The sequence below is a fragment of the Polyodon spathula genome, chromosome 16 (genome assembly GCF_017654505.1).
Source record: "Polyodon spathula isolate WHYD16114869_AA chromosome 16, ASM1765450v1, whole genome shotgun sequence".
Classification (NCBI taxonomy): domain Eukaryota; kingdom Metazoa; phylum Chordata; class Actinopteri; order Acipenseriformes; family Polyodontidae; genus Polyodon; species Polyodon spathula.
In genome coordinates this window covers 15,890,341-15,918,264 of record NC_054549.1, presented here as the reverse complement: position 1 = coordinate 15,918,264, position 27,924 = coordinate 15,890,341, and the positions used below count along the sequence as shown (strand labels likewise).

The following is a 27,924-nucleotide window of genomic DNA, read 5'->3' as shown; positions in this document are numbered from 1 at the left end:
AAAACTAATACGTGTGTTTCTGAAGAGATCCCCAGATACTGTCTTTTGATTCTGTGCATTCAATTTTAAGAAGAATTACTGGCATATATATATATATATATATATATATATATATATATATATATATATATATATATATATATATATATATATATATATATAAAACGGTAAAAAAAAAAAAAAACTTAATCATATTTTTCCGCCTTTATTGTAAACGTGGTATCTATCATTTGCACCATAGATGGTGCGAGAATTGTAAAGAGGTACTTGAGTTTTTTTTTTTTGCTTTTTTTAAAGTTTGAAAACCACAGATTTAGATAATTGCAACTTTTGGTGTCTAAAGTGGGATGCATTATTTTTTTGGCTTTCACATTTTCTAAAAAAAAAACGTAAAAGAAACCTCCCCACCCCCAAAAATGATACAAATAATTGCAATGTTTATTTTGCAATCAAAGCCCACCCCCCCCCCCCCCGCCCCCCCCGCACTATTTGCCAGAGCATCGGCAGGAGGAGCCAATGGTCTACTTTTTATTCCACTGCACAGTTAGAGGGGTTCCCCGCTGCTCAAGACCGACCAAAGCAGCCAGGATAAAAGAGACGAGAATTGGCTGATTCAGACATTGATGTGTGATTGTTCAAGAGCGCGCCTGCAACCCAGCGACTTTTAGCCCATATGTGGAGTATTAAAGCGGGTTTATGAGCGGTAGCTAGTCCCCACTGAGCAAAAAGTTTGCAAGAACATAATCTTTAAAGAGATATTTTCAGGTAAGTTTGCTTTTATATATATATATTTTGGTATATATATATATATATATATATATATATATATATATATATATATATATATACTTATTAAGAACCGGCCTGGTGCTATAATTTGTGGTACACGTTAAAACGTGGTACACCGTGTACGGTGCTTGTCCTGGCATGGCAAATTTCTTGTCACTAGATTTTTAAAGCAAACCCTATTCAAGTTTGCTGACTTTCAACTCCAGTATTCAGAACTCGATTGCGTATTTGTTTTTTTCAATAATGTTTTTTTTTCCCATAAACGTTATGATTAAAAGAAGAAGAATTAAACGTCCTTATACAGCTCCTCATACGCGTTGCATGTTTGAAATAAACCCAATTTGTATTCATTTTGTTCTGTGACTATTTTATTTAACCAGGCTGTTGATACCATACAGTTTATCGCCCTTCCGCACTATGCCTTTAAACCGGTTTAGAAGTTCTAAATACGGTTAGCGTCCACACTACGCAGCGTTTAATATTGTACTGGGGATATTAACGAGTAAACGCGGAGCAAAAAGACGCACAGAATGAGCTGTCTTGTAGTTTGGCCAAAGCTGTTGCGATTTACAACAGGTAGCATCTTTACAGAGATGGCCACAAAAAATTGGCTCAGATTCCTCTGCCTTCCAAAGACTACACTGTATACACTATTGCCAGAAACAATGCGAAATTTGGACTCTGCCTTTTCAGCTAAACTCAGAAATCAGCGGTAGATCTACACATTCTGTGTGCAGAATGTGTGCTGAAAGCACTGGCCAAAGTGACACGAGTCAACTTATTATTTACCATCGTTTTTGAAACTTACAGAAATATGTGGCGGCTGTAATGCAGAAAATATAAGTGCAACCATATTCAGTTGTTTGGAAAATTAACAAAATTATGTTCCAGTACAGAAAATAGTATGGTTTAAATCAGACAGTGCGTCAGTAATACAAGCACAGCATTATGAGAGAGGGAGGCTATGTTTATTTTATAGTATAATTAACTGTACGTAAGACTAACGGACAACATATAGGATCATGTCTAGTGAAGTCAGTATTTTGTAAGGTGTCCCTCATAACATGACTGAGCCGACCCCTGCATATGATATGTGTTGTTTAAGTTGAATGACCGCAATAATACCTGTGGCCAAAAGCTTTAAAGCACCCTATAGAATTAACCAATGTTGCTATGTCCAGTGTAAGCTGTTGAATATAATGTTACGTTAACATAGTGAATTACGTACCGTTTTGTAGTTTTTTTTTCTTTCATATAGGCTACTTAACGAAAAACGGACATGAAATACTACTGCTATTATGGCATCGTTTGTCGACCAGTGGACTCTAGGGGGCGTTCTCTGTACCACCTCCCCTTTTGTTTTGAATATTTAATTTGAAGTCTTTTTGACCGGTTTTCGTTTAATTAGTTTAAGGCCCATCCTTTTTAGCACCCCTAAGGGTGCTAATTTGAATTTCTTTCCAGCTGTCTTTGGACAGCTGGTGTAGTCCCATTAAAATGGGCCTTAAAATTGGACTGCTATTATGGCTTCCGGTAGACTTTTGCGATACCATTTTATAGTTTATTTGATTAAATGGTGTTAAATAAAATATCTAAATTATGCTCATGTAGTTTTTTTTTTTTTTTAATTAAGCTATGTCTCAACCCTAAAATGATATTCAAAGCTTTTGGCCATAGCCATAGTCGGTAGATTGCTTGACATGTGATATGTGTCATTAAGTTTTAGTTCCATGCAGTGTTCCGGTGGAGATGAGCTGCGTTGACCACGTAAACACCACCATATGACTGAAAAAAGTATAGCTAGCTCATAAAATTCTCTAGTAAAGTATTTCCATTGCATTTGTGTGCATAATTTTTTGTATAGGACACATTTTTATCCACCCCTATTGAACAAATATATTTGTGTTCGCTGACATATATTAACAGAATTTGGTCTATTTCCATCACAGACAAGTCTTTTCTAATAGGGATGAGTTTTGGCGCATAAAAAAGTTTAATGGAAACATAGCTTGTGTCTGACCACAGCTAACTGCATGTACAAACAGCAGACAAACAAAGAGTTTGGAGAGTGCGCATTGGCAATATTTTACACCAGTGCATCTTTATCTGGATAACCACTAGTGTTGGGCGGGAACCAGCAATCCCGGTCAAATGAATAGATTAACAGGTATCAGGATTGGACTGGTCACTTTTTTTGCCAGTCAATACCAAATAGACAGGTGAACGGAGTACTACTGGAGCAAAGATTGAAGACGTCATCTAAAACGAGCCATTACAGCCGGAGTCCTAACCAGAGCTTGCATTCTACCGAGAACAGTAGTTATATGACTGCTTGGTATTTACTATTCAACCTCCAAATTAGGATTAGGACTAGGCATGTTGCATTGAGTGTGAATGGACCAGTGGCTGTGTAATCACAGATAGTGTCTTTGAGTTCCAAGCGGTTCTTTTTGCATTGCTAACTGGGTGTGAATGAAATGATGTCAGGGTAAGACAGTGACTGAAGAAAGATTAGGATCACAAGTAAATATATACTGCGCTGGCATGAGTTCTCCTCCTCAGCACAATGCCCTACTATCTTACAGTTCTGCGGAGATATGGTGTTATGATCACAGGAGCACGGAAACGACTGTCATTCTGAATCTTATACATGCTTGAACTTGACATAAGGAGATACCTGCATGAGCAGTTCAAGTTGTAATATCAATGTTGTAGTTAGGTTGTTTTTGAAGTTAGCCAGCAATAATTCTTTGCTTACCTTTGAAATTATGTTGGCATTCCCTTCTTTTCACTTCCTGTTGCATAGGCTCCAATTCCGTGGGTGCTGCGGGGCTCAAGCACCCATGGGTGTTCAGCACCTGATAAAGGTTATTAATGATCTCTCAAGTTAAAAACGTTGCCCTGAAATCTAAGACTTGGCTAAAATGAAAAGGTGCAGAATGCTTCCATAGTGCCTTTTTCAGTCTCTGCCAGTACAGTTCTGTCAGACTGCAGTGTGGATGCTTGACAATCAGAAATATTGTAGCTGCGTGTGTTTCATCCTGTGTTGCAGAACACTCATTCTCCAGCCTCAGAAGACTTTGGTCATCAGTGGGACAGATGAGGCTGAATCCTGTTGCTGTCCTTAATGTCCATCAAGACCTGACCAGATGTAAATAAGATTGCTGACCATTTCATCCCGAGGGCTACAGTGAAACATAATGTCTTTAAACTGGGACATTAGTGAAGAGCGTGTGTGTGCATTACATTTCAAAGCACCCACTGGCTGAAGCAAGTCGCTGCCTCTCCCCTATTGCCACTGCCACTTTGGATCAGGTTTCCTATTGTTTTGCTGGTAATACACTGCTGTGTACTAGATTGTCCTGGCACTTAATGATAATAAATGCAATTTGAAAATACTCTTTAAGGAATGTATTACTCTCCCCAGTCAAAATACCCACGGTGGATTACAGTGTTGTGGCAGGTGTTTATTATAATAATAATAATAATAATAATAATAATAATAAATAATAATAATAATAATAATAATTATTATATTATTATTATTATTATTATTATTATTATTATTATTATTATTATATTATTATTATTATTAGTTACCAGTATCCAAATCTGTCAACTGAACAAGTTTTAGCCCTTTCCACTCCATTACATAAGTGTCCAACTTGTACCTAACCAGCTTTTTGAAACACAATAACACGATGAAGGATTTTTGAAATTACAATTTAAATGGAGCAAAAAACTTTTGTCTGTGACTGTTCTAGTGGCAATGACATCATTCTGAATCTTAAACAAACGTGTATGGCTGGCAGCTGCCTTTGTGTTTTAAACACATCAGTTATGTACAGTCAGGGTATCTATTACCCAGATACATCGCGTTTTACCGCCCTTGTATTAAGAATATAATCAATCCCTATTATAAGTATGTAACAACTTAATACATTTACCGGTCACACACGATTTCAATGTTACAATGTACTTGGCGTTTTTTTTTTTTTTTGGAATAGCAAATCACTCTGTCTTTATTATTCCTCCAGAAAAAGACAAGCTATGGTAATGTATTCATTAAACAGTTTTAGAAACTATCTAAAGTAAACGTTCATTTTGACACTCGTGATCCCGGAACTGTGACACTACACACTGATTGAGCACACAAAATTCTGCAATTTTGAATACTGACTTTGGATACTGTTTTTATTCTGAAAACTTTATTTTTTAATTTTTTTAAATCTTTTGCTAAATTGCATTGCCTTTTAAGCTTTATGCAGTTCTGTGCATGGGTAACATTTTTATTTTATTTTGCTGTTGGGTCGTTAATGGGGAATTTTACATACTGCTACAATACCTACCGGATTTAAAGCTATGTACTGTATTACAGTCTATTTTGGCAAATAATATTTTCAGAATCACATCGTTCTGAATTAAAATACTAGTTCTGTTGAAAATATAGTACTGTACCAATAACATCAACTACAGTACATCTAAACGGAAGCCTACTTATTTTAAAACACAGTCCTTTCATCTATATGTTTTCTGACATTGTATCTTTTTTGTGTTCCCTGAAAAAACGTCTTTTAGTGCTGTGTTATTCCCCCAACGCGTGCGTTAACAAATTTCAATGAAAGAATCAATGAAATACCTCTCTGGATGAGAAAACTAAACTAACAGGAGTACCGTCTTCAAACAGTTAAACATTCAAGACAGATTGCCTTGACCCTGCCAAATCAAACCTTCCATGAACGATCTACCATCATCATAATCCATCTCTTGTGATATGTCAGATACAAGCCAAATATAATATAAGACAAATAAAATGGGAACAGTGCCAAAGAAAAGAAAAATACTCACTAAAATATATGTCTTCCTGTACCGTTCCTCACACCCAAGCCAAATTTTTTCTTTCCGTACAAAATGTGTGTGTGTGTGTGTGTGTGTGTTTGTGTGTGTGTGTGTGTGTGTGTGTGTGTGTGTGTGTGTGTGTGTGTGTGTGTGTGTGTGTGTGTGTGTGTGTGTGTGTGTGTGTGTGTGTGTGTGTGTGTGTGTGTGTGTGTGTGTGTGTGTGTGTGTGTGTGTGTGTGTGTGTGTGTGTGTGTGTGTGTGTGTGTGTGTGTGCAGGGCAGGGGGTTGTTTGGGTGATAAGGGGGCAGGTTACAATGTGCTCACCTACATACAAGTCAAATCAGATGAAATAATCACATATGCGTCACACTCGTTTAACCATGACTGTGGCTATTGCCTGCTCACAGTTGCTTTGTAAGGATGTGCTAAAGCTGCAATGTTGGCGATCTAGTTTGATCATATCTTTTTTCAAACATGGTTTCACCTGTGTAGTGCAGGAAGCTAAAATGAAATTGAAAAGAGAATCTTCTAATGTACCAGTCTTGGCGATCACCAATTCATTTTTGGGGGATAACATGGCAGCACTTTAGATTACAAGGCATATATGACCATAAAATAACATTTTATTAAAATGATAACTGCCGATGGTTTCTGCTCTTATATAATAACTAGCAATGGAGTTTATATTTACATGGAAATGGCCTGATTGTCTTGTTATTACATCAGATAACAAGATGTTATTCAGGGGCTATTTCCATGTAATTACACGGCAGTATCAAAGTTATTACGTTGTAATTACACAGCTATTCATGTCCCATAGTCTAAAGCATACCAATAGACAATTATAGAGAGATTGCACTGAAGCCATCATTGGCATCTCTTGTGGAAGAGACTCCACAGAGCAGGAGTGTATCCTGGACCTTGAAGAGGGGAGGGAAATTGTTTGTGCCACTGGACACCCTCCCCACTGAAAACACAATGAAGAACAGTTTGGAGAGTTTACTGAGTAAGAGATTCCATTGGTGGCAACACATTTGGCTTTCCTCCTAGTTAAATACAGTGCAGGCTTTGTGCTCTTACTGAGAATGAAGTGGGAGGCTCTAGGCAGATAGCTGGAGAGGAAGCAGTCAAGGGCACAGTTTAAGTTTAGAAACCTTTCTGTATGTTTGTCCTTGTGTACAGCAGTTCTTATGCAATGAACCCCCTCATATCACTGTAGTACAAACAGCACAGTTGGGTCTGCTCCTATTCTCTTCCTATGTTTGTATTACTTCTTAAAGTCATCCTTTGAAAATGTAGTTTGTTATGGTGAATTGTCAATATTAGACAGCTGGCAAGCCCACAGACCACCGACTGTATACTTATTATAGACCCATCACGACAAAATAATGTTTGGTTTGACATTATTCTTAATACAAATTGTCGTCATTGTGTAGGTTTTCACATTTTTTCTAATGGAAAGGCGTCATTAACGTGAAATAGATTTTTTAAAACTGTTAGAGGAGAGAATTTCTCAAAGACCCCTTGCAGATTCTTCAATGCTACACTTTCGCATCACCACAACACATCTGAAGCGATTTAGGGATATTTTTTCAATGCGTTTTCCTTCAGTCCTACTTGAAAGGAGAAAAACACCTTTTAATTTTACAAAAGCTAAAAGCAAACAACTAAGCTATATATTTTAAGTTTTGCCTTTCATTTTGTAACATTGAAAAAAAAAAGATTTCTCCTTTAAAAAAATTAATTAAAGTTAATTAAAGACTGCAGTAAAACACCTTGAAAATACAGATCTTAATATTTAAATGCCCTATAGACTGGGTGCCAGCCCAGACCTTTGCTGTCCACGTGCCCAGGGTGTCCCTACACCCCCATTGACTGTGCTATGGCAGGTGTTTCTACATTGTAATCTTAAAATGAAATGGAAAATAATTCCTGAAACAAACAGTGCCTCTGTTTAACGTTTCAAAGCAATTAAATACCTCAGCTATTGTGACCTTATTAAGATAGCCACTTAGTCCTTACTGAAAGCCTCTGATCTCCTGTAGACCCTGTCATCATGGATCGAACCCTGTCCTTCACTGGAAAGAACAGTCAATTTGTTCACTTGTTGTACATTAAAGGTGGATATCAAGTTGATTTAACCAGAACTTGTAATGCTGTACCCACCCAGGATCTTCACACAGGATCAAACACAAATATTTACAGCGAAGCATTTCAGAACATTGCATATTTGGTTTTTTTTTGGTAGTCTGTTTTATCTTTAGATTAGTGTTTTTTTTTTTTTTTTTTTTTAAAGGTGCTGTGCGCCATTCTTTTTTTTAACTATTGTTATTTTAGTTTTTTTTTAGATGTTTCCATTTAATTTTGAGTGGCATAAATAAGTCTTCAATTGATATGAAGTTCATTACATGCTAACAGACAGACAATAGATATGCAATTGGGGTGCTTTGTAGACCTTTCATTGCAATTCTGAATTCATATTCCATACGCATGTTGAGTTCATTGAAACTTAGATTGGTAGTTTCCTACTGCAACAAATATTAAGACCCATCAGGGATCTTCCATTTTCCTGTTATTTAGTCATTTAGCAGACACTTTTATCCAAATCAGCTTCCAGAGACCTTGGGCTGAACTATTCAGTCACTTCCAATAGGACCTCTGTGTTACATCTCACCCGAAAGAGCTGGTTGATCTCAAAACTGTCCAATCGAGTCTTTAAGGATCCCAATGATTTATCGTCGAGTACCTGGCTGGGTAACCCATTACATGCTATAGTATTTCCTTTTAGAAGATGGCCTTCTATAGTGACCTCATTTTCAGTGCGTGAAACCTGCTGGTGAAACATTGAATTTTAGTGGCAATCTGTGGCAAACCAGTTTCTAGTTAGGTTGCAGAAGATGCAGGACAGGTTAATTAAACTGCATATATCATTGCCCTCAATTTTATTGAGGGGAATACCACAACATACTATGCCATTTTTTTTAGCTTGGTATAAATTATTCCTCATCCTGGAACTCCAGATGTTTGAGCCATGACTTGCCTGCAGGGTGCTTTGCTCTTGCAAGAATCTGAGGCTTCATACTTTTTCAGTTTTGTTTTTGAATAATTTATGATGCTAGATAAACTGACAGCGCTGCTAACAATGAGACGTGGTATGCAGTAGATTACAAGTAGACATTCTACAGTAAACATATTTGGTTGAAAGGGCGAATATACCGATTAAACATTGGGCTGTGTGTTTTAATAGCTTAAACATAACTGGCTTTATAAACACAACATACTGTGGCTGATATTGTGATATTATAAACGCAATCTCTGCTGCAGTAAAAAAATAAAAAAATAAATGTCACAAAGGCTCACAGGTGATTTGTTTATTGTTATAACAATCTGAGATTTTGAGTGCTTCTTCCACGACCATTAGAAAGGCATACGCAATTTCCAAATTAATCCAACTTGTCGTTTGCAAGGTGTAAGTTGAGAGCAGTCATAGAAACACAAGAAAACATACTGTATGTAAACAGTATGTGTGCTGACGGGTTATTTACCTGTGTGCTGCTGTAGCTAGCAGATTTCATGCTAATCCCTGTTAGGTATTATCTGGCTGTGCTGTGACACTATGTCTGAGGCTGGTGAATGACAGCACACTGGGAGGAGGAGGAGGATGAAGCTGTTGGGAGTCTGCACGGCTGGGGAGATCTCTGTCTCGCACTGATTAAAGACCCCCTGGCCCCCTTTCCCCCCTCACCCACGCCAGCATGTTTTCTCTGGGGCCGCAGGAGGTTGGAGTTCTGCTCACCACGGTGTTCTCCGGTATCCTCTTCTCTGTGGTTCTGGGTTTGCTCTGTTTCTTCACCTGCAGACTGGCTGTGAAAATCAAACCTTTGGGTACACCCATGAACTTCTGAGAGGCAAAATGGAGAGCAAGCTAGGTCAGTCCCTGTCTGTATTTTTATTTATAAATTTTTTTTAACAAAAAAAGCTTAACAATTCCAATGCAATACAGTACTGTGATATTCTATTTCTGGTTAATAAAAACTAGATATACAATGAAACGATACACACTTAAGTGTTCTGTATGCGTGTTTTAAGTGTCCAGTTTGTGAGCGTGTCGAGAGCAGCCCACGTTTATGAACTTACTGACCACTGCCTGCACAGCTCATCCCCTTTTTACCTTGCTCAGCTTTTACCTCCTTATGTCCCTGGACACCAGCCCAGGTCATCGAGGCTGCTGGTGTTCAAGATTTAAACAGGACAGATTTGGTGGCTGTTCTTTTGGCTATGTAGTACCAACCTGGTTTTGGAATTCGCTGACTAAAGGGATTACAGATAGCTGTTCTACTTTTGTGTGTAACAGCGTAAGCCAGAGCAATGAAGTGTGTCTTGAGTTTGGACTTGTAAAGCATCACAATGTTGTTTTTCTCATGATCTTTTACTGTTAAGTGCTATGGCTCTCTGTAAGTGTATGTATGCATGTATGTATGTATGTATGTATGTATTATTAATATTATTATTATTATTATTATTATTATGAGAATATATAAGAAAGAAAGAAGTGGATACATCAACTTGGTGTGATAAATTAACTGACACTCATTTAAGGAATTTATAGGACTGCTCCAACACATGAGTAAGACTGTGACTCTTTCAAGACGGTGGGCTGAATGAGCTGCTGCAGTGAGCTGCTGCAGCCCCTGACATGCCTTCTGAAAGAAAAGGGGAGGTAGAAGCCTGAGACCGTGGCCTTCAATGAGATGAGAAAAAGAAACATTGAATTAAATAAATAGACTAAGGATTGTTTTTGTAATACAAATCTGGAGCGCCTTGTAAGAAGCTTTCATATTTAACTGTGTCGTTGTGTGTAACGCAGTGTGACACGTTTTCCAGATCCTCTGGTTCACCCAAACCTCCCCCGATATCCTACGAAGCAGAAATTCATATGCCTTCAATCTGCCAGACTTAAGCAGCCACTCTGTGCTGGTTAGTGGTGGTGCATTAGCTAAAGTAGTTTAGAAAAGGACAAAACAATCCCATTACAGCATGCCATTATAAAATGTTACCCAGAACTATCCCTAACCAGACCTATCAGTGCATTTGGAATATAATAACTGTAACCCAAGAACAGAGATGGAGAAATAGATGGTTCCACCAAGGTTAACTGTGGTAATCGTCGTTATTTTGGCTATTAAATCTTGCTTTGCTGCATGATTCAGATCCTATTAAAATGACCTTGATAACAGCTCATGCAACTCAATAGCACATAATCCTGAGCTTCAACAGCCGGGGTCAGGGTTAGAGCTGAGCCTCTGTCTGTCTGTCTGTTTATTTGTAATGCTTGCTTTCTGACTGTGTGCTTTCTTGTTTTTAATGAACTGAGCTTAACAGTTCAAACTGTAACAATCTTTTACACGATTGCGGAATGGCTTCCCTGAATCAGATTTCCATGTACTCCTCTCTCAGTTGCACTAGCAATGTCATCACTAGCCCCCTTTTGGTTTTTGCTTGTGTTTCACACTTGAGTGTGGAATGTGCCGATATTTTAAAGACAACGCTGTAGAAATAAGTTTCTGCTGCTGCCTGGTCCCTAATCACTTCATGTGTTCTAGTTCATTCTCACTCAAGTGGTAAAGCAATGAGACCCTGTGTCCTAGAACAGGACTCATCACTCAGTAAAGAACCAACGATTGTCCGCACAGTCAGAGGGTTAGAGAATGGGCTGGAGCGATTACCAGGCCTGTGGTGAAATGAGGTCACCATTTAGTTTTTTGGTTTTTCATTTTTTGGGGTTCAAAAACATTTGTCTTGGAAAGTGGCACTGGAGAAATTGGAACATAAACAGAATATATCTTTGTTCCCCTCAGCTCAGAGTCCAACTGAGGTTCTGGAAGTGAAAGGCGACTATTAACTCCACATACCACCTAGTGTACTCCTTATCCACTGGTGCTTTGTGGCATGGAAAGGTAAAAACAACTGCTAATAAACAACAGTGGGGTGAATAAAGAGAATATCATCCACATTTCCTAATATCACATTTCTTAGCTGTTTATTATCCTATTATGTGATTTCTGAATAATTCTCTACAGTGTGTGCGTATTTGCCCACAACTATGAAGGCACAAAAAAACATTATAAAATGGCTTCTGCAGGGTTAGAGGCGAATCCCCTCTGAAGATCAAAGCTTGTCTTGGTCAAAATCAGTTAAGGACTTCGGGCCTAATAGATAGTCACGATTTCTTTGATAGTCAAATGCTAACAGAAATTAAACAGGATTGTAGAAGTAAATGTATGATAATTCGTTGTCATGAATTAATTTTCTTTACAATCTCAAAATCTCGATCTCTTCGGCCGCGGTGATAGTTACTGTACTGCTTTGAGCTGGGTGGCCGAAGGCACTTGACCTACGTCTTCATGCCTCACAACACACCCAGGAGTGCGGAAGATATGTCTTACTGCACACCCTGTCGTGAGGTACCTAGGTCACGCATGTGATATGTCAACGCTTAACCCTGGAGATTGAGAGGCTGGTTATCTGCTTTTTGCTGCAGCAGTAAACAGTTTTAATGCTAATCCCTGCTAGGTATTATCCAGCTCTCCCGCTGAGTCCACTTCATTTCTGGGGTGAAATAAGGACTGGGAGATGCAACAAGAAGCTGTTAGAGTCTGTAGCACTCAGTAACTGACTCACCACGCAGACCCTTCTCCTGATTCCACTGCACCACCATGTTTAATCTGGAACCCGTAGAGGTCGGATATGCGCTGTTCTCGACCTACGCTGCTATCATCACTGTCGTGATTGCCATTTTGGCCTGGGCCACCATGTGTAGAAAACCTGTGAAGCAGTAACCTCTTGGTGACCCCTGCACTCTCGAGTGTGGGGGGTGGGGGGTGGTAATGGAGCGCAATGTAGGTCAGTCCATTGCTATTTATTTATATATTCGTTTATGCTGAAGAGACTGAAATATTAGAAATAATTGAAGGCTTGATGCTTGATTAGAAAAAGCTCAGAGGAATATTATCAAATGATGTTTTTCCATGTTCTTTTGCTGTGTCAGAAATGTAAGTTTATTTTATAAAATGTATCTTATTTATTTTGACATGTTTGAGTAGTTGATATGGTGATATCTTGCTGTTTCAATGTAATTCGGTTCATTCACAGTTCGACTGTGTTGACAGTAACTTGTACTTTACTGTGTAATGTCTTTCAATGTTTTATCCATAATTTTTTAGCTGATGTGCCTAAAACATTTAAAAAACAAAAATGCTGCATTAACCTAAACCTGTACCATAGCGGTCACTCCAGGACCACAAAGCAACAATTAAAATGTCATCAGCCTGTCAGACTTAATCAACCTAACCAAGCTTTGTACAAAGTTCATTGGTTGCAGTTGTTTATAAAAAAAAACAAAAAAATCATTAAACTAGTGTATTACCCAGAAAAATGTTAACCAGCACTACCGTAATTTTCAGAATATAACAACTTTTTACAGCCCTGTGTATAACTCATGTGAAGCATCTTATATACAATACACCTCAAATATAACAAGTAACCCATATATAAATGCAGCAATGCAAAGAGTGCACCTTATACTCTAAAGATGATGGTATTAGACCTCTGTCAGGTATTGATATTCTTCCATTTGTGTTCTTACATCAGGGTATAGCCTATTTTTCACAAATATTTCTACACTTAAATAAGTAAACCCTTAAACGGATTGGTGAGCTGCGATTGCAGTTCTTATAAAATATTACTGTACTGGTAACAAAATACATTACTCTACAGTGCTAAGGGTTAACTGTTCCTTTGATTTGATTATTATTTTACTTGAATAAAAAAACACAGTTTATAACCTATTTTATTTAAATGTACAGTGAATGAATTTCAAGAATGAAATGGAAATAATTTTTACTTCAACGGTGTACGCACTTTGCAGACAATTTACTGTTTTCATTCTGAAAGCTTTATTCATTCTCATCACACATCTACGTGCACTTGAAAATTGAACAGAAATCATTATCAACGTACCTTTAACAAACGGTATGTTCATTTTAGCACATCATAGTCCTTCACAGCCTCTTAATGAAAAGTCTTTCAGTTGCCTTTTTTTGCAGTGCGGTCATGTATTGAAAGCGTTCACATTCCTGACACCTGTGCCTGTTCACATCAGTTCACAACGTTCAGCTAACTGTATGAAAAGTATCACTGCTATACAGTAATATGCACTTACAATATTACACCTGAACTGGGTCAATTTAATGATGAAGCATTGGTAATGGGTTACGCTTAAGTGAGGTAGACTGAACCAGTTCTGGGTCATACCATTGTGACTGGCATATCAAAATATGACAATCCTGCCACTGTGGTCTTATTCAGCCAGTCTCATCCAACTGTAGATGCCATAAAAATGGCATTACTACTGCACTGCCATTGTAAGGGTTATAAAATACAGGAGGCAAAGGGAGGCGCTGAACAGAAATAGATGGCATGAAGGGGCCAACAGTAGTGAAGGACCTGTAGATACGATATGTCTTTACATAACTCGGAATTGTAATCCTCTCTAAATATTGACTCAGTGCATGGAGCAAATCCTATTAAAATGTCCTTGATTTGGCAGACACATTAAAATAACACAATCCTTGTATCTGAAGAACAGGATCGGTGAGAGATCCATCTTTTTTGTCTGGGTTGAACTTTGTGTTCTTTTTTTTAAAGGGTCTATAATTTGCAACCAACACATTTGCATCTTTTGCCGATTACTCATTCATTTTGTTGGAGGTTTTCCCTAAATATTTCAGTTGTAAATCGGAGCATTCCATATCCGTATGGCACAGGTTAGAAGTAAACCCTAGTACAAAAACAAAAAATAATAATAAAAAAGAAAATTGTTAATAATATTTAAGAAAAGTTAATAAAGGCAACCATATTTGGGAATCACGCAAATGTTTAATTTCGTGTGGCTCCCAAAGGAGTTTTCTCATTTCTTTTCTGAAATCAGCGATACCACCAATTTCATGTTGTGCTAATGCGGCATGGCGCTGTGTTTCATAGAATGGACTTTTTTTTAAAAGGTGCTATGAGGCTAGCAGTGCTGTCATTTCTAATTTATTTCTAAGGATAGTCCATCAAATGTTTTCAACATATTGCAAAAACCCAAGCAGGCCGTGTACCCTTCTTTTCAATACCTTACTGGCATTGTAACTGATGTTAACTGTGCCTCTTGCTCTCTCCAGCTCAGAACTCTTGTTTTGCCTCAGCTGACAAGCTTGTGTTAACGCTGTGGTTTTGTTTTCCCTTCAGGGTACAGACTGAACTGATCTTCAAATAGTAGTTAGAGTTGCTTTGAAGAATATTTACATTTTGCACTAATCGCTTTAGGAAGTTGACTGGTTGAGGACAAGATGAATGGAAAAGCGCTACTCTTCTTTTCCAGCTTTGCTTACATCTGTGCAGCAATTCCACAATTCCCAGGTGAGTTTCTGTTATGTTACATTCAGCATTTCTGCGACTTTAACAGGCAAAGGCAAACTTAGAGAAGACAATATTAACGGTACAAGAAATTAGAAACTAGCAAGAAATCTCACAGAATATATTGTAACTGCAAGTTGTATTACAATGTTACAGTTCCTTTAATCCTCTTAGTAAGTTTGCTTTTGCCCTTCCAAATTAGGATTTTGTAAAATGAATGGCTTCTAGCATTTTGAGATAAAGATCTTCATAAATGTGTGCCAGTATGCCTTAACGCTTACTGAAAAAAAAAAAAATAATGCATGGTGATACCATTGTAATGCCAGAAACATTGAAAGGCTATTGACTTCTGATCTGCTTGCAACAATTGTTCCCAAGTGTGGAACCCACCTAGCTGTGACACAGAACAGCTGCACAAATCTACTTACTTTACATTCATTAGAGAAAGTTGATAACTCCATGCAGTGTTTTTCCAGATATAATCAGTGCTGGAAATATAATTAAAACATCTTATTTTCATTTACTACTCAGCTTGAAATGGAAATATCAGTTACTTCTTTTGTTATCTAAATATAACTAGCTAACTCAAAACATCTGCCTCACTGGTTCTACAGTTAGGTATTTTTATTTAAATAGCGAAGGAACTAACTATCATATGCCGTGCAATTCCGAGTTAACTATTTTAACATTTCAGTCTCATAACTGAAATGTAAACTACTTTACCATATCCACCTTTCTTTAACAAATATAGCAACGAGTCCCTTACAGTGTGTTGATACTACCAACTCTCCAGCACAGCAGGCTTGTCTTTCTCAATACCTTAACACACATATAAAATCAAGAAAATAAAGAGAGCAATACAAGCTGGAAAACAGAAAAGTGTCTTGACCGATTCACAACATCAGAAAATAGCACTGTTTTGAAGGCAGTGTGTGCATAATATTGGACCAGTTCAGTGCTAACTCTGCACTGTCAGGATACTCATTCATGTGTTTATTTGCTGCTGTTGTTCCAGAAGAAGAGAAAGACCCCAAATTCTGGAGAGACTGGGCTCAGAGAACTCTCACGAAAGCTCTTTCCCTGCAACGCCTCAACACAAACATCGCGAAAAATGCCATCCTTTTTCTGGGTGACGGTAGGTTCTACTGACTTTAACAAGGAGCGACGCTTGCATTGTGAAAATGAAGCCTTTGGCGCAGAGCAAGTTGTTTTCTGAAGCTGGAGACCAGGGTTCGATCCTCAGGCATTACATTCTATTATTATTATTATTATTATTATTATTTATTTCTTAGCAGATGCCCTTACCCAGGGTGACTTACAGTTCTATACAAAATAAAGTACATATCAAGAATTACAGTACAATTAAGAGCAAGATACAAAATACAATGACTTCAGCCCTAATAAGAGCAAATACAAAACACAGTACGATTTAATTCAAGAGCAGGTAGCAGTGTTGATAGTTATGTCAGGGTTAGATATGAGTGCAAGTGAAATACAAGGTACTACAGATTGGGTTCAGTGCAGGATTAAATACAGTAAAATAGAGAGCAGATAAGTGCAAGTTAAAGTGCATTAAAGACAGAGTACTATATTGTCCAGAAGGGAAGAGTTGAGTTTTGCAGGTGTTGTCTGAAGAGGTGTGTCTTGAGGAGGAGCGTCAGGGGAGCGTAGAGGAGGTACAGACAGTCTTCTAGTGCAGGTGAAGAGGAGAGGTTGAGTGGGGGTGTAGGGAGAGGTAGCTGCAGTCCGGTCAAGGCATCGGTAGGTGAGTACAAGAGTCTTGAACTGGATGCGAGCGGTGATTGGGAGCCAGTGGAGTGAGCAGAGCAGTGGAGTAGCATGGGAGAAGCGAGGCAGAGAGAACACCAGGCGAGCAGTGGAGTTCTGGATGAGCTGGAGTGGAAGGGTAGTGAATGCAGGGAGGCCGGCCAAGAGGGAGTTGCAGGAGTCTAGGCAGGACGAGGAGTTGCGAGGAGTAGTTGGTGAGGAAGGGTCAGATTCTTCCTGTGTTGCTCAGGAAGAATCGGCAGGTGCGTGCTAGAGTGGAGATGTGCTAGGAGTAGGAGAGGCAGGGGTCCAGGGTTACTCTGAGGTTCTTGGCTGAGGAACAGGGAGAGAGCATGGTAGATTTGTGGTAGATTCCAGAGGTACAGAGTATTGTTTCAATTACTGTAAACCCCTGGATAACTTTGTCCTTTTTACATTTTTCTTAACATTGGTCATTTAAGTTAGTGATTTAAATGGATGCCTCTACATGAGCTCAAGCAAATGACAAACAGTATTTTATTTGTTAGGTAAATAGAATCCCATTGCAGCTGTACTTCTACTGCTTTAGTACAGCACATTGCCGGTGAAGAATGTTTCATAAGGCAGTAATTCTCAAACTTAGGTATTTGAACACAGTTTCAATGAAATACAAAAAAATATATATATCATTCTTTTTTTTTGTTTTGATCCCCCCATTCAAAAAAAGGTTCAAACAGTTTGAGAAGGAACATGCTGTGGATTATAGTATGGGGACTTACCTTTCCTTGAAATGTGCATCTGTAATGTGTTATATCAATGTGTAAGTGAAGTGTGGGGTTTTGCAGGCATGGGGATTCCCACGGTGACAGCGGCCCGCATTCTGAAGGGTCAGATGAATGGTTTCAGCGGTGAGGAGACACAGCTGGAGATGGATAAGTTCCCCTATGTGGCACTCGCTAAGGTATCTGCTCTCACTTCCTGCACATTTGGATGGTTTCAGCTCCCAGTAACTCCAGACACAATAGTCAGGCTGCTTGGGAGAAGCCCAGGACAATGGTAGGCAGGGGTGTTTCGGACAGCATTGGGGAACACTCTCTAGCTTACAGAGCTGTGAGGCGAAGCGTTCCCACCATTGTGCCTCTCAACACTAAACTCATATAATGCAGTGCTTGTTTTATTGCATTTAGAATATATAACAAAGCAGAAGTTTTCTTGAAAGGTTCTTTCATACTGAAAGGAAAAATGGTCTTGTTTTGTGTGCAAGTGAAGTGACCCTTCACAATGTCAACTCATTGGTTGTTAATTTCTTTTGCTTGTTTCCTTCCAGACGTACAACACAAATGCACAGGTGCCTGACAGTGCTGGGACAGCCACAGCCTACTTGTGTGGGGTGAAGGCAAACGAGGGGACTGTGGGTGTGAGTGCAGCAGCTGTGCGCTCCCAGTGCAACACCACCATCGGAAACGAAGTCACATCCATTCTGAAATGGGCAAAAGATGCTGGTAAGGGACTGAATTCTCTTGTTCTTCCTCTGAAACAAAACAGATCTTCAGTTATTTATGCCAAAACTTGTGTTTTGAAATGTTTTCTCCCTTACAGAAAAGTCCCATTGGCATACATTATAAAATACCAGTGAATTGCTCTTAATAAACTGATTAGCAGACCGCAGAAATGCCAGACATTGCAACACAATGGCTATAGTGCAAATATTGCACAGTAGTCCTGATTCATTAGCACACTGGTACACATAAGAAATCAATGGATTCTAGGGTCCTCACTATGGTTCTCACAGGGTCAAGGAGTTCACAGCTGCAGGTTTTATGCAGTGATTATAACAGATTAATATTGGTTTCACATCAGAGATTAAAACTCTATATAGAGCACCAATTTCACAGGGACACACATCAAACCAAAGGGTTTTCCACAGTAGCAGTAGTGGTGAACTCACTTTACAACCCCTTTGTATCACAGAAGACGTGACTGAGCAGTTAAACCTAGAACAAGTGTTTTAGTACTTGTTTTGGTTCTCAAGAGGGTGCCAGTTTTACATCTGTGTGCGTGTCAGACCTCGACTCATTTCAAAAGAACATTTTAATGATCAAATGGGAGGATATAGCCATGTGAGGGCTTTGAGCAGAACAGTCACAATCTGGCAAGTTCATTAGGCAGTCTGTGAGGGTGGTTGTGCCAGAGCAAGCTGTGAAGAATTGGCACGGTAAGTGCTTTTGTGCGAGTTGTATTTTCCCAGCTGTTGGTCTAACAAGACCCTGGAGCAATGCATGTAAAATGTGCTCTCTACATTGCCTTCTAGTTTTGTCTTTGTATTTTAAAAATAGCTATACAATATTAAACTGTAGCTCATTTGAAAAGCCCTATTCGAATATTGTTTCTTTTGTATGTTTTTTTTTTAGCTAGGGCACCTAGAGCTATTGTTTTTTGGCAATCTCTAACCCTTAATAATTTATTAGGGACTTCCAAATACTTTACCTCAAGGTCAATCTCCTCTAGAACATTAGTTTAAACCAATAAACCAAGTCTATTACTCTAAACTGCTTTGCAGCTCTCATTTTTGCTGTGCTGTTTTCTTTGTTTACTTCGTTCACAGGCAAATCAGTAGGCATCGTCACGACGACTCGTGTGAACCATGCAACGCCCAGTGCTGCCTACGCCCACTGCGTGGATCGTGATTGGTACTCGGATGGGGAGATGCCCCCAGAAGCAATTCAAGGAGGCTGCAAGGACATCGCGCGACAGCTGCTTGAGAACATACCCAACATCGATGTATGCTGACAATATCACCTCTGCTTTTTAAATCTTAAATGACATTCTGCTATATTGCATGTCCCTTAAACTGGGATCTTTAAAGGAATGATAACCATGGTTAAAATATACAGATTTTCCAAGTTTGGAATTCAACACACTCAAAGGGTCTATTTTAAATATCTAAACAGTGGCGGATGTAAATACCACCACTCTGCAGCTCTGAACTTTAATCCAGCAGGGTTGTTCCCCTGAGGGTGCTTTATTGACCACATGCTACAAAATGACAGTGAAATTAACTTTGCGAATAAGTAAACTGGAACTGGTCTCTGCAATTTAACTCTTGAGAACTCTTGCTGACCTTACCCAGTTGAATCCTGTGTGAAGAAGCTAATTAATTTGAAGCATCCCTCCTTGAATGTATTCACAGGTGATTATGGGAGGGGGGCGGAAGTACATGTACCCCAAAAACACCCCTGACGTTGAGTACCCCAATGACCCCAAAGCCAACGGCACTCGACGGGATGGAAGGAGGCTTGTGGATGAGTGGAAGAGCTCCAAGGGCAATCAGGTAGAGGGGAGATACAGCGAATATATTGGGAATGGGCCATGTTAATTTAGCGTGTTTAAAATCCAGCGCTAAAGATGAAGATTTCCAGCTGCTTCCTACTTTAGCTGAAACCCTCGACCGTGTTTTTTTTTTTTTTTTGCAATCAGGAACAGCATTTTTTTGGATCTATAGCATTGTGTTTGAAATTCACATATCCTTGATTAAAGTAAAGGGGTAGATAGTAGATAATGCTTATAGGAATGTGGATTGCAAAGCCTTGTTTAATCTTACTTTATGAACGCTTGTGAAGTGCCCATGCCGCTGATTCATTTGTTTTTTTTTATTTTTCTCTCCAGGCTGCTCACTATGTGTGGAACAAGAACCAACTGTTAGCTTTGAATCCACCCAATGTGGACTACTTACTGGGTAGGTTGTGGTTACAAATAACTACATTTTATACCCTATTGAAGGCTTCTCACTCAAGTGCCTCTTTAAACTAATATCTTGGTTAATATTATGAGGGGGCTCTCACCTTTGCTTTACTGGCCAGGTGTAAAAAACACAAATTGGCCATTTCTGCTTTCCCACTCTGTAATAAAACCTTCATGATTAAAGCCAGTTTTTTAAAGAGTTCCATAACGTACTATCACAAATATATTTTTGTTCCCATGTTAGTAGTGGCATGGTCAAATTAGATTATGATTGAAAATTCGGATTACAGAATAAAACATTTTAATTTCTTACATAACTATGTATTTTATATTCTTCTGATCACTTGACCCCAAATAATCCACAGTAAGATGGTGATGTTGTTCATAGTTCTTCAGTCCTCCTGTGTATATGCAATTGTGTCTTTATTCGCACATAAAGGCACCCTTGATTATGGGAACTCTTCAGTTTATATTCAGGACAATACGGTACCATTTGGTATGGGATAATACTGAAATTAGTGTTAAAAATGCACCAGCTGCTTGGGAAATAACACATTACAAAACTCTCTCAGAAATAGTCAGGTTTGTGTGAAACCAGTCCAAGATAGACGCCAGACCCTACCTTTGTCTATCTCTCTCTCTCTGGGGTTTCACATTTCTGACAACCATTTGGTTTGAATGTTCTTTTTTTTTTAACAACTCTACAACTTCTGAAGGCCACAGAAGCCTACGTGGCTGCCAGCATTGTTTCTTCATGGAAAGAACTCAACAGATTGCTCATGCCAGAGATTCAGCTTTCCTAGACCACCTATTCCTTGCTGCCAGTTACAATGCACTTGCTTAGTTAACAGCTATACAGTAAAACAGAATATACACTCACAATATTACACTTGAATGGGGTCAATTTAATGCAGCATTGGCAATGGATTTTGGAACAGAATATACTTAGGCGGGATATACTCTGAAACAATATACACTTAAGCGGAGTAGACTGTACCAGTATTGGACCATACCATTGTGATTGGCATATCAAGATATGCTGCCACTGTGGTCATATTCAACCAGTCTCATCCCATTGAAGCTGCCATAATAATGGCACTACTACTGCACTGTCATTGTAGATCAGTTGGTAATGGTTATAAAATGCTGGAGGGGAGATGCTGAACAGAAATAGACCAACAGCATGAAGGAGCCAACAGTAGTGAAGGATCTGTAGATGTAGCATGTCATACTGTTATTAACTTACCTCTACCCGTGGGCTACAATGTGGCACAATACAATGTCCTGGAAGGTTCTGAAATGTGTTGTTTTTACTTCAATTTGAAAACCGATCAGTAGTAAACCTCTTTGAAAAGACAGAAAAACAGAAGAACAAACCCACAAGGTCTTTTCAGAATTAACGGGAGACCAATTAAGCAGCAAGACCCAATGAAGTGTTCACGGATTCCCTGCAAGACACGCTCAAAGAGGTCATTAGCTGACAGTTGTTGTAATAGCCACTAACGAAATTACATCTGTCCCTCGTTAAGTTGTTCAGATTCTATATTAGCTAATTTTAAGGCTTCCACAAACTGAAGCAAAACCCAGGCCAAATGTTTAATTTTAAAAAACTGCAATTCACTGCCTTCATTGCACTGGTTTATTGCTAGTTTCATTCTTGCCTACTGTGAACTGTAGGGAGATGTGCTGAATGAATAAAACATGAGGCCAATTACAAATGCACTGGTATTTCATGCTTAATTCTACCAGTTTGGACTGTCATGACCTGTATTGTTTTTTTCAGGTCTGTTCGAGCCAGTTGACATGCACTATGATTTAGAACGAGACAAGCAAATGGATCCTTCCCTGGCTGAAATGGTGGAAGTGGCTATTAAAATCCTACAGAAAAACCCAAAGGGTTTCTACCTGCTGGTGGAAGGCAAGTGGCCAGCCAAGCAAGTCCTGTTTTCACACGGGATTCTTCCATTCACTTCCAATTGGATAAATACTGTACAAAGATTTTGTTCAGAAAAATATGTTTTAGTTTTACTATGTATAAGGTCAGTAGTTACATTTAATATATATATATATATATATATATATATATATATATATATATGTGTATGTGTGTGTGTATATATATAGAGTGTGTGTGTGTGTGTGTGTGTATATATATATATATGTGTGTATATATATATATATATATATATATGTATATATATATATATATATATATACTGCAGTTTTTCCTGTACATGTGGGCTGACCTAAAAGAGTCAAGAAGCTAGTTTCTCAAAGATATTTTTTAAAAAGGAAAAACACACACAATGAAATGAATTAACCAGAAATAAACAACTCAGGCATGTAAATGTAAGGGCTAAAGTAGTCTAAAGTTGGTGTTTTTCCTTACTGAAAATAAATCTGCTGATGATAATTGAGAGTAAATAGGGTTAAGAATCAAGCCGTGTATTACATAATTGATTTCGATTCCGTGACCCTCGATTCTCAATCCATTCCATAATGGATCTGAACTGTGGAAAGCCAATTCTAAAGTTTCATAACCTTCACTTAATTAAAACGTCATGGCATTTTGAAGGAGAGTAGAAAATGGCTTTATACTCAATGGGTATACTCAATGGATGATCCGTTGTGCCCTGGCAGGCGGGCGTATCGACCACGGACATCACGAGGGCAAGGCGAAGCAGGCTCTGCATGAGGCGGTGGAAATGGACATTGCTATCGGCAAGGCAGGGGTGCTGACCCGCGAGGAGGACACGCTGACCATCGTCACTGCTGACCACTCCCACGTCTTCACTTTCGGGGGCTACACTCTCCGTGGAAACTCAATATTTGGTGAGTAAAAGCAGCAATTTAAAGTTGTCAAGGTAAAACCACAAAGCTTACAGTAAAGTGGTTATTTAAAGTATATAAGGATCTTTTTATTTTATTGTGTTACTGTCACAGAGACGGCCGAAGTGGGCGGCGTCAGAACCAGGAAAAGTAATGAAAAACACAAAACACAGGACGGATGAAATGAAATGATGATGGCGCTGGCTGGCGCCGTTTTATTGTAAAATAAAAGGTTTAAACAAACACGAAAAACACAGGACACGGCACTCTACGCCAAAATAAATAGACAAACAAAAACAGACTAAACTTAACAAAACGGTGCACGGACAGACACTGACAAATACGGTGAGCAGATACTTTCTGTTCTTCTTCTTCTTCTTCTTCTTTATTATTATTACTACTATACTTATTGCCTCCGTCTCCAATCCCGTTCTCCGCTCACCGAACACCCAACCAACAGTATGTGACAACGTGCATCTATATATACTATTGTGCTGGGATTCAATTACCAATTAATTATTCACTTGAATCCCAGCACGTGAATTAATAAAGTGCAATTCCCCGTGCTCACATATTACTACATTTTACTTGCACGTGAAGTGCTGTGCAATCCTCGTGCCTAAATACACATATACATTTTTAAACACTCGTGTTACACAGACCCGTTTATATCCCGTGTACCAATGTCTATACACCAACATTTAAACACACCACACGCAACACATAACAGATAATATACACAGGGGCGGGCACTTTGTTACATATAGGAGTGTAGCCCCCGAAGGTGAAGACGTGGGAGTGGTCAGCAGTGACGATGGTCAGCGTGTCCTCCTCGCGGGTCAGCACCCCTGCCTTGCCGATAGCAATGTCCATTTCCACCGCCTCATGCAGAGCCTGCTTCGCCTTGCCCTCGTGATGTCCGTGGTCGATACGCCCGCCTGCCAGGGCACAACGGATCATCCATTGAGTATACCCATTGAGTATAAAGCCATTTTCTACTCTCCTTCAAAATGCCATGACGTTTTAATTAAGTGAAGGTTATGAAACTTTAGAATTGATTTTCCACAGTTCAGATCCCTTATGGAATGGATTGAGAATCGAGGGTCACGGAATCGAAATCAATTATGTAATACATGGCTTGATTCTTGCAAAGCACACATGGCCTCAATGGCCACCTCCCCCCTTAAAAGCCCAAAAGTCCCGCCCAAAGTCCTTGGCCAGGACCAGAGGCTTCCAGGGGCCCACAGGTCGTAATGCTGTCAGCAGGGTAGCAGTCTCCTGCCAGGGTAGTCCTAGCAGCGGAAAGGCTGCTTGGGGTGTGGTCTCCTGACCTTCCCCCTTCTTCGGCGCCGGCAGCTCCCCTTGGTGGGGCTTCAACCACCGTTCTTCCTGCAGGGAAGAAACTGCAGAGGGAGCAGGTCTCCGGACCTCCCCCACGATCTCCGGCGGCGAAACTGCTGCTGGGGTTGGCGGTCTCCAGACCTCCTCCCCCTTCTCCGGCAGCGAAACTGCTGCTGGGGTTGGCGGTCTCCAGACCTCCTCCCCCTTCTCCGGCAGCGAAACTGCTGCTGGGGTTGGCGGTCTCCAGACCTCCTCCCCCTTCTTCGTGGCCGGCAGCTCCCCTTCGTGGGGTTCCGGCCACAGTACTTCCGGCTGTGATGCGGAGCGGCGGGCAACCCCAGGCGATGCAGAGCGGCGGGCAACCCCAGGCGATGCAGAGCGGCGGGCAACCCCAGGCGATGCAGAGCGGCGGGCAACCCCAGGCGATGCAGAGCGGCGGGCAACCTGTTAAATCCCACGCAGGACACCACGTGTCACAGAGACGGCCGAAGTGGGCGGCGTCAGAACCAGGAAAAGTAATGAAAAACACAAAACACAGGACGGATGAAATGAAATGATGATGGCGCTGGCTGGCGCCGTTTTATTGTAAAATAAAAGGTTTAAACAAACATGAAAAACACAGGACACGGCACTCTACGCCAAAATAAATAGACAAACAAAAACAGACTAAACTTAACAAAACGGTGCACGGACAGACACTGACAAACACGGTGAGCAGATACTTTCTGTTCTTCTTCTTCTTCTTCTTATTATTATTATTATTACTACTATACTTATTGCCTCCGTCTCCAATCCCGTTCTCCGCTCACCGAACACCCAACCAACAGTATGTGACAACGTGCATCTATATATACTATTGTGCTGGGATTCAATTACCAATTAATTATTCACTTGAATCCCAGCACGTGAATTAATAAAGTGCAATTCCTCGTGCTCACATATTACTACATTTTACTTGCACGTGAAGTGCTGTGCAATCCTCGTGCCTAAATACACATATACATTTTTAAACACTCGTGTTACACAGACCCGTTTATATCCCGTGTACCAATGTCTATACACCAACATTTAAACACACCACACGCAACACATAACAGATAATATACACAGGGGCGGGCACTTTGTTACAGTTACATGTTCCCATGTGTTGCTACAACTGTTTATGTAAGGTGTGTGTATTGTTTTATTGTTTTATTTATTTTTTACCGCAAGTTGGCTTCACACGTACCCACATGGACCTCTCAGAACTACATTTCCCATCATCCTCCTGCTCACATATGTAACTGAGATGGATTTACCAGTGAGCAGGAGGATGATAGGAAATGTAGTTCTGAGAGGTCCATGCAGGTACATGTGAAGCCATCTTGAGGCAGGGAATACAATTTAAAAATTGATAAAAGTAGTCAAAATGTAAAAAAAAAAAAATCAATAGGACTGTGAGGCGAGAGTGTATTAAATGGAATGTCCAGACAGTAATTTATGTGTACAGAAATAAAATAATTTATTTTTATTATCTATACACAACAAAATAATTAAATAACAAAAGAAAACAAAATGGTGTGAGGGAAGGAGTGCAGGGGTGAAATCCAAAACAGACCGTGCTAACTCGTCTTTAATCGTCTTCGTGGCGAACCATACATAAACAAAAAAAGACAAAAGAAATGTTAGTGTTTTTTTTTAAAAATCCCGCTGCACCAACCTAGTCTCTCCCTCCACCCGTTACTCCTCCTATTTTACTTTTGGACCAACCCCGAACACAGTAGTACGTTCCCTTTAGTATGTAATGTCCCGCCTCTGTAGTCAGTGGAACACCAATCCCCAACTGACAAGTGTCCTTATCCTTCACTTGACTCCAGTGGCTGGAATTTACATACTCGTACTTCCGCCCCTCACCAAGGTGCCGCCCCTCAAAAGATGACTTTTGCCATGGTCACAAGATCTTGGTAAGGGAAGTCCCGAGTTGGTTTGATGCCATCTACTGTCGGGAGGCTGAATCACAGACCGAAATCCCTTTGACTCATCACAAGGACCAAATAAGGTTTGCAGTCCAGGGGCACAAATACAATACAATAAGACATTGAAAAAAAATACCATTTTGTAGTTTTACCTGAGAATTTATGCAAAGTTTTAAAGTTCTGCTGAAGTCTAGACTTGTATATGGGTGTCAGTAGCGGGAATTGAGGGGGTGGGGGTAGGCTTTTTCTTTATCCCTGTCGTGCTAGTTTGAAAGCGAGGTCTTGTCTGTCTCTGCAGGTTTGGCGCCCATGCTGAGCGATGTGGACAGCAAGCCCTTCACCTCCATCCTATACGGGAACGGGCCAGGCTTCAGGCTATCTAATGGAGAGAGAGAGAACATATCCAACATTGACTACAGTACGTTGTCAAATAAGACACAAGACTCCGCTTGTTGTTTTCTGACAGCCCCGTACCAGTTGTGGCTATAAACTAGACTCACTGTAGTGAATGAGCACACCTTCAGTTCATTGCATCGGTTATTCCTGATATGAAGTGTTTGGAAAACCATGACCCTGACACTAAACACCGACATATTCATTTAGCATTTATCACTGTGCTAAGCTTACGCCATTTGTTAAGGACCGAAAATCAAACAGCTATTTAAACAGAACTAACAAGAAATAAATACGTTGCAAGTAGAAGCGATTCCATTAACCTGCTGAGTTATTTATTTATCATTAGTGTTTTGTAAGCATTAATTTAGCACGGTGGTAAATATAGCACTATTATCCAGCACAACAGTCATTACTCACCAAACATGCTAATAAGCTAACTTAAATAAAATAATAAAATAAAATAACCAGTTAACTTAAACAGTAATTGTAGAATAAACTCACAGCCCTGTTTTTTTATCCCTCTTTCTCTGACCACAGAACAGAACAACTACCTGGCACAGTCAGCCGTGCCTTTGCGACTGGAGACCCATGGTGGGGAGGACGTGGCTATTTTTGCTAAAGGTCCCCTGGCACACCTGCTGCACGGAGTACACGAACAGAACTACATCCCCCATGTGATGGCATATGCCACCTGTATCGGGCAGAACACAGAGCACTGCAAAGGGGGCTACCCAGTCCCCTGCGGAGCCTGCTTTCTCACCTCCACACTCAGCAGCCTCCTCTCTCTCCTCGTTCTCAGCCTGCTGTTGTGCTTGCCCTGATACTGCTC

The 27,924-nt window shown here is 39.8% G+C and overlaps 1 protein-coding gene across 4 annotated transcripts; it reads left to right on the top strand.

Moving 5' to 3' along the window:
- The first annotated feature begins 558 nt into the window (after positions 1 to 558).
- Positions 559 to 27,924, top strand: LOC121329197 (alkaline phosphatase-like). Of its 4 annotated transcripts, none has more exons than XM_041274666.1 (13): positions 559 to 765; positions 3,842 to 4,123; positions 14,998 to 15,090; positions 16,103 to 16,222; positions 17,679 to 17,794; positions 18,161 to 18,335; positions 19,439 to 19,614; positions 20,024 to 20,164; positions 20,500 to 20,569; positions 22,358 to 22,492; positions 23,215 to 23,406; positions 26,998 to 27,117; positions 27,633 to 27,924. In XM_041274666.1, exons 3-13 carry the CDS (start codon positions 15,021 to 15,023, stop codon positions 27,914 to 27,916), a joined length of 1,599 nt encoding a protein of 532 aa, XP_041130600.1. In that variant the 5' UTR covers positions 559 to 765; positions 3,842 to 4,123; positions 14,998 to 15,020; the 3' UTR covers positions 27,917 to 27,924. The 4 variants fall into 4 exon arrangements, with proteins under 4 accessions (XP_041130600.1, XP_041130598.1, XP_041130599.1 ...); XM_041274664.1 differs by having other exon boundaries at positions 14,920 to 15,090; XM_041274665.1 differs by lacking the exon at positions 3,842 to 4,123.

What these genes read in the sequence shown, in the direction of transcription:
- LOC121329197 (XM_041274665.1), top strand. Translation starts at nt 15,021, where the DNA reads ATGAATGGAAAAGCGCTACTCTTCTTTTCCAGCTTTGCTTACATCTGT. An exon ending in CCTATGTGGCACTCGCTAAG is followed by an intron (nt 17,795 to 18,160) that starts GTATCTGCTCTC and finishes GTTTCCTTCCAG; the next exon opens with ACGTACAACACAAATGCACA. An exon ending in CAATGTGGACTACTTACTGG is followed by an intron (nt 20,570 to 22,357) that starts GTAGGTTGTGGT and finishes TGTTTTTTTCAG; the next exon opens with GTCTGTTCGAGCCAGTTGAC.